We start from the raw sequence: 15,344 nt of genomic DNA, 5'->3' as shown, positions 1-15,344 counted from the left end.
AGTTTCATTAATTAATCAAGTATCAAATTAATCATTTCAGATCAAGCTATCATATTTCTCATAAATATTGAAAGGGATAATTTTTATGCAACAAATTATATACCCTTTCAATTTTAAATTTAAAAGACTTTTTTGTATAATTAAAAATTATTCAAAATTTAATTTATGGTCAATGTACAAAAATAAAATTGAGCAGTGATGCCAAGATTGTTCAATTCCTGTATCATTAGTTTGATGTAGTGGGTTATACTCAGTTGACAATAGTATTATTATTATTATGAAGTAATGAACTAATTTTTAGTTAAAGGGAAAAAATAGAAAATCTTATTTTACAATATATAGTGGGTTGATCGGTTAACAAACAAATCGGATAACAAACACTTTTATGAAAGATTTTTATGTTTGGACAATGAACACGTGTTCAGATAATGAACACTTCACAGAACAAACTCAAGAAGAAGCAACATAAAATAACGAATATTGATTGGTCTTTCCTTGTTTTCGGGCAACAATTTGAAACTTTTTGGAGTGCAGGAGACATCAACATTGACACTCAACCTGGTATATGTTGATCAGATAGTATTTCTCTGAACTTTGAAACTCTCCCTTGTAATTCCAACCCTTTTATTTTTCTTACAGAAACAATTTTTTTATAGTATTTGCGAGACTATTAGGCGGACACTTGTTAAGTTTTGCATTGGTTATTATTTTCAAAAGGTGAGAGTATAATAGCAAAGGTAGAGAGTGGGCAGAAGATATCTGATGTTGCTGGGCAGTATGGCTTGAACAGGTCTACAGTAGGCTGCAGTTCAATCTTATCTAAGAAAGATATTGTATTATCAAGAAGATTCAAGCAGCTTAAGGAGTAACAAAAATCACATATGAGAAATAAAGAACATTGAAGAGCTCGTAATGGAACCTGAAACTGATCTGACGACAGAAGAATGCCAAGAAACTCAGCGAGATAGGTTTTCTTCTGGAAAAGAGGATTAATGCCGATATCTGCCATTAAAGATCTTTTGAAGAAGTGGGAGGATGTCAGAACAGTGGCTTAGAATGGCATCCAAATCAAGTTGAAGTTAATAGGCTTAAGGATCTCTACAATTACAATGCTATTAATTACTTCTGAAAAATCCTGCAGAAGAGAGAAAAGCAATAGACATTAGACTGATTCTTTAACCTCCACAAACAAAAAAACATGACTAATAAAAAAGCAAGACTGTGTATATATGTATTTTTATATATTACATATAAATAAACGTAGTAAGAAAGTATATATTTTTTATTTTTTGGGGTCTCCAGAACAAATTAATCAAATTTCCATGAAAACCTATGGTAAATTGATAATCGGTTAACTGACAATTCAGATAGCAAACAAAGTCTTGGAATGGATTATGTTTGTTAACCAATCACCTACTGTATTAAAAACTGTTAGGTATTTAATATGCGTCATGTGTAATTATGCTGAATATTATTAAAAAGTATACTAAATATATTTGTTAAGTTTATTGATTCAGAATACAAAATAAAAAACCTTAAATTTGAAGCATTATTGAAATATAAATAAATAAGTAAATAACATATGATTTTTTTTTATTGTATGAAAAGTAAATTAATAAATTAGACAAGGTAAACATTTCAATATAATGCTTTATGACTATTTATTATTTAAAAATATGCATGGTAAAAAACATTAATTTTTTTTATTTAGCATCATGATTTCATTACAGTATTTTAATGTAGCAGTAATACAAATATGTATAATCCTGATGTTATAAACTAATGTAATTTAATGTAAAATACAGAACAGCAAAACATTAAAAACTTTTGATTTTAAAAGGACTTCTCCTACATTATTTGAGACCATAGCAATTATGAGATATGTATTGTATTAAAATAACTGAAGAAGCCTAAAATAAAATAGGCAAAAGTACTTTTATCATCAAAGGCTTACAATGTTGTTCAGTGTTTTACATTAAATTTATGTAGTAGTGGTAATATTATAAATGAAATATCAGAAAACTTAACTAAATAATTATTATCATGATGATTATATTCAAATATTAAATTTTACATTGTTTTAAAAAATATAATTTAATTGTAATTTAAAAATATCACACACACACACACACACACACACACACACACAAAATATATATATTAAATTATTATAGCAATATTTTATATTATGAATAATTTAATAATAATATTTTGATTTCAGTTAATACAACTAATAAATTCTTTATAGCTATTAATGAAATGTAGTATACTCTTAAGGACTTAAAATATTAAAGTGAAGAGTTTTTCTAACAGCTTCACAATAGTTCTAAATATCAGGTTCCAGAATACATTTTAATAAATATTTACTAATTTATTAGAAAATATGGTTTATTGACATAACCACATTTTCTAATGTGTTTTTAGAACAGATTATTTTAGTTATACTAGGTAAAAGCATTTTTTTCTTTCTCAGAAATGTTTTTATTAAATGTTTAAGTTCACGTATGTATTTCTTGTTTTTTCATGTGAAAAGATTACTGATAATTGATCATTAGATACAATAAAATATTTCTTTAAAAACTATAATGATGTACTTGCATTTCTACAGATCATTGTAATAATGCAGTTTTCTTTCATGAAAAAGTTTCTTGAGTCTGAAGGAACATAAATAAATTTAATAGATCTATGTAAAATGATTTTTGAATTTTGTGTAAAGCATATAATATTTTTTTATATTTTGTTGAACAAAGCATTCTAGAAAAATATAAAATTAATAAAAATTATTTTCAAAACTACAGTTGGTGATTGGTTAACGAACAGTTTGGATAACGAACACTTTTGTGAAAGATTTTTATGTTTGAACAACAAACACTTCACAGAACATGCAGAAAAAGAAGCGACATAAAACAGTGAATATCAATTGGTCTTCCCTGGTCTCCAGGTGACAATTTGAAACTTTTTGGAGCTCTGAAGACATTGACATTGAACTCAACCCAATACTGATCAGATAGTATTCCTCCAAATTTTGAAAACTCTCCCTTGTAATTCCAGCTTTTTGTTTACCTTTCTGACAAATAATTTTTTATAGTCTTTGCGAGACTGTCGGGCAGGTACTCGTTAAATTTTGTCAGTTTTTATTTATGAAAGGCGAGAGTTTAACTGTCCCATCAGATATTTGTTAACGTTTTAATACCAAATTTCAAATTTCATCCGGGCCTTGTATTTAAATAATTTTTTGTGCGCTAGTTGATTTCTGTTCTCTGAATTTTTGTAAGTGCTTTTCTGAACTTATTATTTAAAAAAGAAACTAATAATATTATGGAGCATAAAAAGAGTGGAGTGTCAAGAAAAGAACTATTCACTGTAGAAACCAAGCAAAATATAATAGCCAAGATAGAGAGTGGGCAGATGTCTGATGTTGCTAGGCAGTATGGCTTGAACAGGTCTACAGTATACCCAATCTTAGCTATGAAAGATATATCAAAAAGTCGCAAGCAATTAAAGATCTTTTGAGGAAGTGGGAGGATGTCAGAACAACAGGCATCCAAATCAGAATGAGGTTAATAGGCTTGGAGATCTCTCCAATTACAATGCTATTAATTACTTCCAAAAAATCTTGAAGAAGAAAAAAAAGCAATAGACATTGGACAGATTCTTTAACCTTCACAAACAGAAAAAACATCTAATAAAAATGCAAGACTGTGTATATATGTATTTTTATTATTACATATATACTTTCTTACTATGTTTATTTATATTTTTTATTTTTTGGAGTCTCCATAACGAATTAATCAAATTCCCATAAAAACCTATGGTAAATCAATAATCAGTTAACAAACAATTTGGATAGCAAACAAAGTCTTGGAATGGATTATGTTCATTAACCGATCACCCACTGTTTATACATTTGTAAACAATTTCATAAATTCTATATAAACTTCAAATTTGGTACCATAAGTTTTTTTTACATATTAATTATAATAAAATGCACATGAAATAAAAGTAAATACAATAAAATACATATAGAATGATGAAAATTAGCATTCTGTACATAAAAGTTTTTCATAAACACAAAATTCCAAAAATTCTATTGGAAATTTAAACGATATATCTATTTGATTTTTTTTCCTTATTTTTTTGCATTTTTTGAGTAGATAAAATTTTATTATAGATGATTTAGATTAATTTGGAAATATAAACATAGTTAAGAGTATTTCCAAAAATATTATTTTTGGCAATACAATGAAGTGTGAAAAATCCAGAATAAGTGGGCAGAACCCATCTGGATTTTCAAATACAAGGTGTAAATTATTATTTTAAGTACTATAAACTCCAAATACATTGTAATTCAAGTTTAATGTTCTAAATTCAAGTCAGTATTTCACAAGGAATGTAGGAATACTTAAAAATATTCCATATATAATTTACAGAATCAGTATATTTAACCAAAATGTACACTAATCATAATTTCAAAATGAAAAAATTTTGAATCCTTAATGCTGTTGTTATGGCAATGCAACTCTTTAACCCGGAAAACTCTACGTGGTCAGCCCGTTCTGGCAAGGCACAAACTCCCAGTGTTCAGGGAACAGAACCACTTTGCCACTGGTGGACCAGAATCCTTAATGAGTGTCAGAACATCAACAATGTAAGGTCAAAAGAACTTCAGCAATGAATTTACTATCGAAAGGGTTAATATCCATTTTTCGATGGCCGAATCCAGAATTTTTACCTCCAGATATTCCACACTTCACCATAGTTTAATATAGTTTAATTTTTAAAAATATTAAATTTAAAATTTGGATGAAATTCTTCCAATTTTTAAGCTTTCCACATAACAGAATTTATTCTTTTATTTTTGTGTATTTAATGATATGCATTTTGAGTTTGTATAAATTACATATACTTCCAATCTACAAAAATATATTGATTGCACATTGCTTAGTTTTTAAATCTTTGTTTTTTTAATCAAACTTTTTAAAAATATCTTTGCGTCTATATATGTCAAGTGCATACAGGTTCTAGGATTCTACAGAAAAATAAAATTTTTCCTACAGAATTTTTCATTTTTAAATTAATAATAATTAAAAAACAAAATGATACATTGTATAAATAGTATATTTCTTTATTATTTGGATAACTTTTAAATTTTCAAATTACTGTATTATGAATCAGCAAATGCGAATCTTTAAATATTTACTAATTTGTCCAATGTAAGTTAAATACACTTAAATGAATTGTCTATCCAGTCTCATGTAGTTCACATCTAATATACAATACATAAATTTTAATGGCCGTCATAATTAAAAAATTTAAGAACATAAAAAAATTTAATTTTACACATTGTTTTTATAAAATCATCTATTAAATATTTTTATAAATAAGAATTGTAATGTATATTCTATATAATTAAGTTTGTTTATATTGAAAAAAGAATATGTGAAATATAATTTTATATATTAAAAAAAAAACTTTAATAAAATTACTCGACGAGAAACTATCCATGTTATAGGAAAGTATTTGTCCTGAATTTTATCAGATTTTTATTAGAAATTCTAAGTGGAATTTTCAACATGTTGACTTCAAAAAATATTTTGGGGTTAAAAAAAAAGTTTATTTTAAAAAAATGATTTTCTTATAAATTGTATGATGGATGTGTTTGTTTCATATTTTTTTGTAAAAATTTATTATGAATTGACATAGTAAATGCAGATAGCTGTTAAAAGTAATAAACTCAGAAAAATTCTTTTGTGGAAAGCATGCCCAACCTAAAAAATGTAAAAAATAGTTTTGCTGAGTATAACCAGTTTTATTTTATTTACTTTTTAATAATTTTTATATATATATATGAATGTACCAACAATTCTGTTCAAGTTAAAAAAAAAAAAAAAGATAAAATATCTTAATTATTGTGTTATTAAAATTTTCAAATATATTAATTCAAATTTTTATAAAAATTATATATAATTTCTCACCTTTTAAACATATTTTATTATTACTATTAAATTGTATTATTATATTTTTATGAAATACACAAAAACCATTTTACAAAATTTCATTAAGATAAATCTTGAATGTTAAATAGATTTTTTTAATATTAATTTTAAAAAAATGAGCTTAATGAAAATGTGATTTACTGATTATTTTTTAAAAATAATAATATAATTTCCTAACGTTATTTATATTAATTTCAGTATTTCACCTAGGACGCAGTCTCGATTCAATATATGGAGCTCTTAACACCATCAATTTGCCAGATTTGACTTTAAGATTAACACTCACTCTCTCCAGAATCAATATGGCCCTCTATCTGTTAGCAGATAACATGCTGTGGATCGGGAGAGTCGGCCTAGCAAAAATCAACAAAGCAAAGTGGTCCGAAATTAGTTACAAACTGTGGTTATATGCGCTGATAATGAATCTGATTCGCGACGCCTACGAGATATTCCAGTTGATTCAGATTCATACCAGCAGATGTTCCACGTATCCATATTTGCCAAACTATATGGAATTTAAAGATCAACTACCGAGTGATATGTTATACAACAGACTCAGAACTATTTTGCAGTGGATGATAGTTCACAAGGACGTAACGCTGGATACCATACGAAATGGATGCGATTTCTGGATCCCGTTTTCCTCTCTGGGATACGTAAATTTATCTCCGGGCTTGGTGGGATTTTTGGGAGTGGTGTCGTCTCTATTAGGCATGATTCCCATAGTGGACGCGTCGTACAAGCTAGTACCCAGTTAGTAATACGAGGTACCGCCACTCAAAAACAAACCATACCACTACCGTACGGTTGGATCCAATTATTATTTTGTATATTATATAGTTTTAAATGTACTTGCTACAATGGAATCTTTAAAGTGATAAAAAGTAACAATTTTGAAACTGTGGTTTGAAAAAGCTATATGCACACACATACAGAAAGTTTATTATAAATATATATAATGAAAGTGTGCTTGTGATACAATTAAGTGATCTATTTAATAAAACTAAAGTTGATAAACCTATGGTGTGTTTAATTTTTGTTTTGTACGTTTGCATTAAAAAAAATATTTGCTAAATGAGTTTATAGAAGTAACGAAACAGTTCTTAGCTGCTGTCCTAAGAGGAAACGGTGATTAATGCCAGTCTGTCGCGCGCATCTTACGGGGAGAGGATGCCCGGTTGCCATAGCAACTCGCACCTGATATTCTCTTAAGCGGACACAGCTACGGCCTTGGAGGGGGAGAGTTAATCATATGATCATAGTCGTCATCCAATCACCGACAGCTAAGGTGTTTACAATAAACAATTGTTTACATCGCCCTTGATGTCTCTAGTGTAAACCCCGTACATGACTTTGCGGGTGAGGATAGGAACGCCATGTTGTGGAAAATTGTTTGGGGTTGACCGGAATGAACGGCGCGCTCATCACCTGACACGGAAGTCACCTCCGACAGTTTCTGCATAAACGGGCCGAAAATTACTCCTCTTCCAACGATAACACCAACAAAATACAAGCCGCCACATTTAATATCTCGTCAATTAAACGGTGATATTATTTTTTTTTGTTGTTCATTAATTGCAAATCACTCGAAATCATGAGATCGAAGTACACAAGTTAACCTCGCGTCTGCCCGCCTGCCAAGTGTGTCAATTAAGCCTAACGGGTCGTCCATCGCTTCCGAACGACTACGGCATTGTAGGTATGCATCCTATATCGACAATACTCCTTAGATATTGCTTTATTTATGTTTTGTGTTGAATGGAAATTGCAAAACTGGCGCCAAGTATGGTTGTTGTTTGGCTATTTGGGAAGTTGCGCGAAAGTCTAGTGCGTTCATACCGTCACTATGACGACGTCTTAAACAACGAATAGGAGTTAGGCTTCGCGACACGTCCACTAAAATCGTCAATTTCAAATTGTTATTTTCACTAAAATATTTATTTACTCGTTGCAAACTTATCGAATAGACGAAATACGAATTAGCGAACAATTAAATTCATTCGCCTTAATAACAACCGGGTTAATACGGCCTGCATTTTTAAGCCGTTTCGTTTCGTTCTCGCATACTTTAGGCCATTAATAAATCTGTTAATTATTTAATCTGTTCTTCTATAAATATTTACAGATAAGGAATGGCTATCGATAGATTAACATATAAACTATCTAAACAATATGTGTTTATGCTGTAGTTGTAGTATTAGCGTTATATAAATTGTTAGTAAATTAAAAAATTCCTAAAGTAGGGAGTTGATTAGAGCTTTAGAAATTATCTTTCTACATTTATATATTTAGAAAATTAATATAAAAAAATAATGTAATAAAAATTATTCTTGTCTTTTTGTAAATTAAGAGATTAATTAAAAAGTTTTTTTAAATATAGGAATGGGAGTTTGATTCTTGACTAAAATCTCATTGTTTAATCAAATATCTAATTCCTTTTTTGGAAAATAACAAGGATTTTAGACAATCAAAAGTGGTTCATTAAAGAAAATTGCCATTAGTTAAATCAGAACAGATCTGGATAAGATTCAATTTTGACCTTACTATTTAGGGAATAAAAAGGCAGATGTAAAATTTGTTAGTGTAAAAATTGGAATGAATATTTTGTTTTTAATCTAATCAGATCATAGATTAATTTAGTTATTAAGTAATATATATTTGTTTTCTATTTTGGTTATAAATAATAAGGAATTTGCACTTTGAAACTGCTATTTTTTTTTTTTTTTTTTTTTTAAAATGCTATTTCATGTAGTACAGAAAAGAAAAAGAAATTATTAGTAAGTAGTTTTAAAACTTGAAATTTAAAAATAAATGTGGTTTTTTCTTTAGAATTTTTTTTATTTAATCACATTTGAAGTTTTTGTTTTAAAATGCTTTTTTAATTTCTAAATAGGAAAAAAAATAACAACTTTTTGGAAAGTTTAAATTAGAAAGATATTTTTGTAGACTATCAAGAAATAATAGTCATACTTTCAATGAAGAGTTAGGCTAAATTTAGAAATTGGAGAATAGCCACAAAATGCTTATTTATTATGGAATATATATTTAATGTTTTATGCCTTGTATTGAAGTTTATGATTACTTTGCAAGATTGTTATTGCTTAGGTTTATAGTGGTAAAGGAACACATGTAAGTGACATTGCAAATCGTAAAATATAATTTTCTAGTGTTAAATTTATGTTAAACAATTTTTCTGTTAGACTTATAAAGATATAGTAATATATTGTAACTGTAATTTATCAAAGAATTTTTAATATCTTATTTAGATTTCTATGCTTTTTTATAAACATAACAGACATTCTAATTAATTAAATACATTTCTAAAATAAGAGCAAACAATTCTTATTCTAAGATTTTATTCTTTAGCATTTTATAACATATTTAAATATTAATAAAATCTATATTTAGTGAGATTTACATTAAAGAAATTTTCCATTCTCTAATCAATAAAATTGATTACAATGCAATACTGTAATATAATTGCAGTTAGTTTTATTAGAAATAATGTTAATAAAATTCATTCTTGGTGTTAGCTATTACAAATGTGTAAAGTACACCCAGACCACATTATGGATTAATGAACATAATTGCATAAACACTCAAATCAATAAAGGGAATGCAGAAATTAACAAAAGGCTATCGAAAGTTTTCTGATAATCATTAACCATAACAACTATGATTAAACTTGATTTGCAAAGAGGCAGCAAATTACAGTATTTACTTAGCAAATTATGTAAATGTCCATGGTATTACAATAAGTAAGTGATTTATTTTTTATTTGATAAATCATTTGATTAACTTAAGATGATATATATTTTTCCTCTTACAGATTCTATTAATGCTGTATAGATCAGTTTGATTTTCATAAAGCTATTGTTTTTATAGATGGATGGACATAGTGATTTTATCTTCATCTTCAAAGAGATTACATTAAATTTTGGAATCATGCCATATATTCTCCTTTACTTGTGAACTAGATCTATATTTGGTATGTAAGACTTGGTTTTAAGGGTGGGTGTTTGATTTTGTCTATGTGAATTCCAGTATTGTATATCTATCTGCCAAAAATACTTAACTAAAATTTTAATAACTTATGTAGTATTTAATAATATCTAATTTATTTAAAGAATTAAGATTAAGTAATTAATTAATAAGTTAATTAGATTTTAAGTTTTCAGTAATTGATGATAATTATATAGTGATGATTTTAGTTTTATGTATATACACATACACATATATATAAATATATACTTAGGTATATATATATTTATAAATAAAAGGTGTTTATCATCATAACTTTATGACCCAGTTCTGGATTCATGGGTATAATATATGGACAAGCTAAGTTGAATGACCTTAGCAAATTCCAGAACAATTTTTACAATGTTTCTTTTGGATATATTTATAAAGTGTACAAGCATATAAGTAGGTTTATCTTGAATGATTTTTCTATTTAGTGGCATTTAATAATTTGGTTTAAAATTATTGCATTCAGTAACAGGAAGTAAATGTTTCCTGTTTTGATTATTGAGCAAGAATTTTTGTAATTACGGGATTTACGTAATTATTTTTCGTCTTAAATCTGTAGCGTGTTTTCAAATGTTAAGTTATAAATAGATCATTTTATAGTATGTTTGTGTGTGTGTATGAGAGAGTGGAAAGTATAGATTATTTAAAATATAATCGGTTATTTAATACCCCTTAAGAATTAATTAGTTTCATAAATGGGGAGGATTTCCTGTGTTATCGATGTTAGACAAACAAATTTAAAGATGGTTATTTTCCAACCCAAAAAACACCATTCCTTCCGTTCGTTGGAGTGTTTCGATTTTCCGTGCCGTTTCCCACCACACAAGCAATTGTTTCGAGCCGATAAGATAGGAACAAACCGTAAAAGGAAAGACGTTAACGAAGTTTCGCCCAGAATTCCTCGCCTGCATACTAAATATCGATTAAACGGGTGCGACGTCTCGGTCGAACGGAATAATAATAATAAGAGAGAGAGAAAAAAAATAACAACAATAATGAATTGGTTATCGAAGGTATTTTCCTAACTTATAGTTTAGATAGTAAGGTTTACGGGGGTCGTAACGTTGTGGAATTTAAAGGTAAATGTCATTCGAACGTCGGCTAAGATGGCCAAATTCCACAAACGTTAATTGCGCAGAAAGAAAGAAGGGGGAGGATAATCTGCAAAAGGTCTGCAGTCGGAATCAATAAACGGGACGATGGAATGAAAGCGACTGATTGGGTACCGTCTGTACGCCGACGTCATCAATGCACACATCATTGCACCGATGGCTTCCGAATTTATAGACGGGAGGTGAAATGGTGTCGAGTTCTCTTTTCGACAATTAAATAACCACTTGGTGTACGTTTCGCGTATTGCCATTTCTTTATTATTATTATTTCTTTTTTACTATTTAGCACCTTACCTAACATATACATATATATTCATTGTAACTAACAATTAGTGTTGGAAACCCAGTCTATTGCAATTTGATAAAGAGGACGGGAGACACCGAATGTTAGTGTACGGTTAATTGCCACGTCCTGTTGTAGTTCAGCAAGTTTTAAAACACGAGTCGTTCACTTACAGGAACTTCCCCTCGCGTTTACCTTGGGATAATACGCAACAAGTAGGAATATATCCCTGGAGTTACGCTGCTCGAAAAACATGTTCGGGAGTGTGAATGAGAAAATGAATAAGGGAAGAAAAAATACTTAATGAGAAAGTTGAGTTAACCAAAGAACAGAGCGTCGTCCCACACGGGAACGAAAGCGAGAGGTTGATAAGCTGGCTACTTAAATAAGAAAGAAGAAAAAAAAAAAAGTGAAGCGAGAGTACACACGAAGCAGTCCGTCCTTACGACTTGAACTACCTCTACATTGTATTGACTTGTACGTTTAGGTGATAATCTGCCACTACGTAATGTTTTGAGCGGGCAAGCAGAGATGGTTTTGTAAGGATGCGTTTTATTCTCTTCCTTCTCGGACGACGTCATCGATTCCATAACGGATTGAAGGTCCTGCGAAGATCGCTATTGTTTGAAGACGAAAATTTTCATCAAGGGGACAAAAATATTACAATTCGTCACTAAACACAAGCAAGCAGTTGACAAATAGTCGGATCATCACCATTACCACGTAAGGGGGTGGACGGTAGCTAGTGTGTGACGTGTCGCTCGTTCGCCCGTCTCCGGTTTGTCTAAGTGTGTCATTCTATATAGTAAGTACTGCCGGTCCCGGCGTTTTCTATCGTACGGAGACCAAAGTTTACGTTTACTGGAATGATATGAGGGATTTTGAAGGTTTAGCCAGGCAGCAATTATCTGTACCCAACGGGAGAGCCGAGGGGGTTACATCGATGCCGACGATTAAAACACATCAAGGATTTCTTATGTGGAAAGTGATAAGGAATTTTGTAATTCCTTCGTGCTGTCGATTTTCTTTTCTCCGCTTTTTCTTTTTTGCTGTTCCTTGACGATGAGTCATTTTTGTGTAATTTTCTGTATTGTGTTATTGATCGATTCTTCTGGTGTGTTTTGTGGAGTCTGCCGTTTCTGCTTAAATAGGTAAACACTGTTTTGTGTATGGCTACTGGATTTTCTTTCGTTACTCGCAGACGTTCTCGATCGCCTTTCGTTTAATCAATTAGCGAGTGTATACGTATATATTGTACTTAAATGCACACATATATTACTGTTAGAGGCGGTATTGTTATATATATATATGTATATACGTAATGCACTCGCTTCGTTTAACGTGTTTTATGTGAATTTGTCGATCGTTAACGATCTTAGCAGATCGGCTCGCTAGACGTATTTTCGATAATCTCGTACGAATTTCATTGCTTTTTTTGGTGCATCGTCGATGGGCAATTTGATAGCGTTTATAAGGCATACAGTTTAACTAGGTTGTATGGAAATAGGGGCATTGCTCCGTCAAGCGACGATAACTTTGCATTTTCGGAGAAGTAAAGCAGAATTATCGAGCCAATTCTCATTATGCAAATCTGACAGCGGTCCAGGAAATGAACTGTTGCACACGTTTTAAGTTTACCTTTTAACGTTACGTATAAAATACTACGTCTTTCGATGATTGGGACGTTCGGCGCGACCCGTACGAGAAAGCTGTTTCGCTCGGACGGGAGACGGCAGATGGAGGGTGTGCTGATCCTCACACCCTGCGATGTGGTTGTATATCAGGCAGGTCATTTCGCTCACGTGACCGGACCGCTTGTCCTGCTTGGTGTCCTACCTTGCGGCAGTCATGTGACCATGTCCGTGCATCTAAACTGGGCTGGATAACAAAGATCAATAGCCTGGAGCCTTTGTTCTGGTCTAGACTGGGGAGGGAAGATCAAGCATCTACGTTGGCATTGTGAAATGAAGTGCTCTCAACATGGCTCCCCACTCTTTGTTCCCCCTTACGCAGGTTAGATAAGTTTGACTTGGTGCATAAAAGTTCGGTTGACATGTCTGATCACTCGTCGATTGCGTTAATATATAAGAGGAAACATGGCGTAAGTAATTTGTCGTTACGGGATAAGGGTTATCGACAAATCGCAATTGCCAACTGTTGTTTTATTGCCGATACGTTTCGAACTTGATGATTTTTTAGTTTAATTTAACGATTAGTCACTTTTTATGCTAAGATTTAAAAGTATCGAGCGTGACGATTACATATCCTTGAATGATTGTTAGTAAAATATGGAGGGCAAACTTCCTTGTTTTTGTTGAACCGTGGTTGTTTAAAGGATGTCCAAACGAACTCCATGTTTGTTTGCTCCCAAATGAAAGGAACTTTGAAACTTTTAAATGGCCGTTTCTCAAATGTTTTCTGTCGTTCGTGTAATTAACACTTTAAATTGATTTTTTTTTCTAATTTAATGTTTATAAAATAACTTTTTAAAAATTTTATTTGATTATTTCTTATTAAATGAAAAAAAAAATTCCACAAGTTGAGGAAACTACAGTAATTGATATAGTTTGTAAGTCTGGGTGTGTCATTTGTTATTAAAATAGTGAATATTATTGATATTTAAAATAAATTTATTATAATTTAATTAGCGTAGTTGCGCTGTTTTAACATGTTTAATTCATTTACAGCTTCTAAAGAAAGATGTCTGCACAATGTTCTGATACTAAAAGGGATTTAAAAAATTACATTAATTTGCATTCGGACAGGTGTGTGAATTTTAATGCTTATATTTAATTTTTAATTGTCTATTAAACAATATTAGTCATTAAAATATATAAAAAGGAAGTAGTTTATGCCTAATTTAAACACATTTTATGATTTGCACTAAATACTTTATTGAAAGAGTTAACACTATGGCTTCCGTGATACTTTTACATTTCTTAGAGTTTTTAAACTCCTAGCTTTTCAAAACTATTTCATTATTATTATTAATCTTTCGTTTTTAATATTTATAGGTTATTTTCTCCTTTCTTCCTTACACCATGTGTATTTGGAAATAGACAAATAATAGCTATAGACAATTATAATAGTTCTATTGTTCGTTTATTAACTTTTTTTTGTATTGTCATTCATGTTTTTCATTTTTTAATGAAGTTTTATTATTAATTTATAAATTTTATTAAATAGTTTATTTTAAAATATTAAATAAAATTTAATGCCAAGAGAATTATTTAACAATTTCTATCGATTAATATTAATTAAAGTGAAAAATAATTGCTCTTTGTTGACTTTTAAAAAATTTTGTTTTTAATTACTTCTAATCAACATTACTAATTTATTAAATTATACAGACTTTCTGTAATAATTAGGTTGATGTCGAAACATTATTTCGAAATTTGTACATAATTAAACTTTATTTTTTACGAGTTTTGTTTTGAATTTAATATTTTTGGTGTCGCCAATAATATTAGAAAAGAATTCAAGCTAGAAAAATTTAGAATTTGAAACTGTATCAAATTTTACAAAATAATAATCTGATTTTCATATAGTTTTTAAATTAAAAATTTTTTTTATATATAAAAAAACTTTTTAAATATAAAGCAGAAGGATAATGATAAATTTAACTTAAATTTTTAACTATATTTTTTAAAAAATGCCTGAGATATTTATAGTATTTAGAGGAGTCATGCAAAATTTTGTGAGGATTTTTTTTTAAGGTGATGATTTTATTTACATCCTACTAAAAACTAATAAACAAATTTTTGTTGGTTTTATTTTAATTAAATGTTTGGAAATATTTAAAAAAACACTTATTAATTTTATTTTATAAGACAAACATTAAAAGTATAAGAAATATATATTGAACATCTTATCAAGACCTAATTTAACTTGTGCTTTCTCTGATTATTAATTATAATAGCACAA

General features: G+C 29.4%; 2 protein-coding genes across 9 annotated transcripts in view; both read left to right on the top strand.

The window, feature by feature from the left end:
- Positions 1 to 7,013, top strand: part of Pex11ab (peroxin 11) — a 52,078-nt gene extending 45,065 nt beyond the window's left edge. The window contains exon 3 of the mRNA XM_067281215.1: positions 6,195 to 7,013. Within this exon, the coding sequence (XP_067137316.1) occupies positions 6,195 to 6,754 (560 nt within the window). The 3' untranslated portion in view covers positions 6,755 to 7,013. The remainder of the gene's footprint in view (positions 1 to 6,194) is intronic.
- A 129-nt stretch (positions 7,014 to 7,142) lies between these two features.
- LOC136984283 (transcriptional repressor p66-beta-like) overlaps positions 7,143 to 15,344 on the top strand; it is a 41,616-nt gene continuing 33,414 nt past the window's right edge. The window contains exons 1-3 of one of the 8 annotated variants that reach the window (XM_067281207.1): positions 7,143 to 7,695; positions 9,882 to 9,984; positions 14,108 to 14,185. In XM_067281207.1, the coding sequence (XP_067137308.1) occupies positions 14,121 to 14,185 (65 nt within the window). In that variant the 5' untranslated portion in view covers positions 7,143 to 7,695; positions 9,882 to 9,984; positions 14,108 to 14,120. The other 7 variants (XM_067281206.1, XM_067281209.1, XM_067281212.1 and 4 more) reach the window with 7 other exon arrangements.

The sequence above is a fragment of the Centruroides vittatus genome, unplaced genomic scaffold (assembly GCF_030686945.1).
Source record: "Centruroides vittatus isolate TY-2023 unplaced genomic scaffold, ASM3068694v2 contig_911, whole genome shotgun sequence".
NCBI classification, from domain to species: Eukaryota; Metazoa; Arthropoda; class Arachnida; order Scorpiones; family Buthidae; genus Centruroides; species Centruroides vittatus.
The sequence above is the reverse complement of the archived record's forward strand: the minus strand, read 5'-3'. Positions and strand labels throughout refer to the sequence as shown.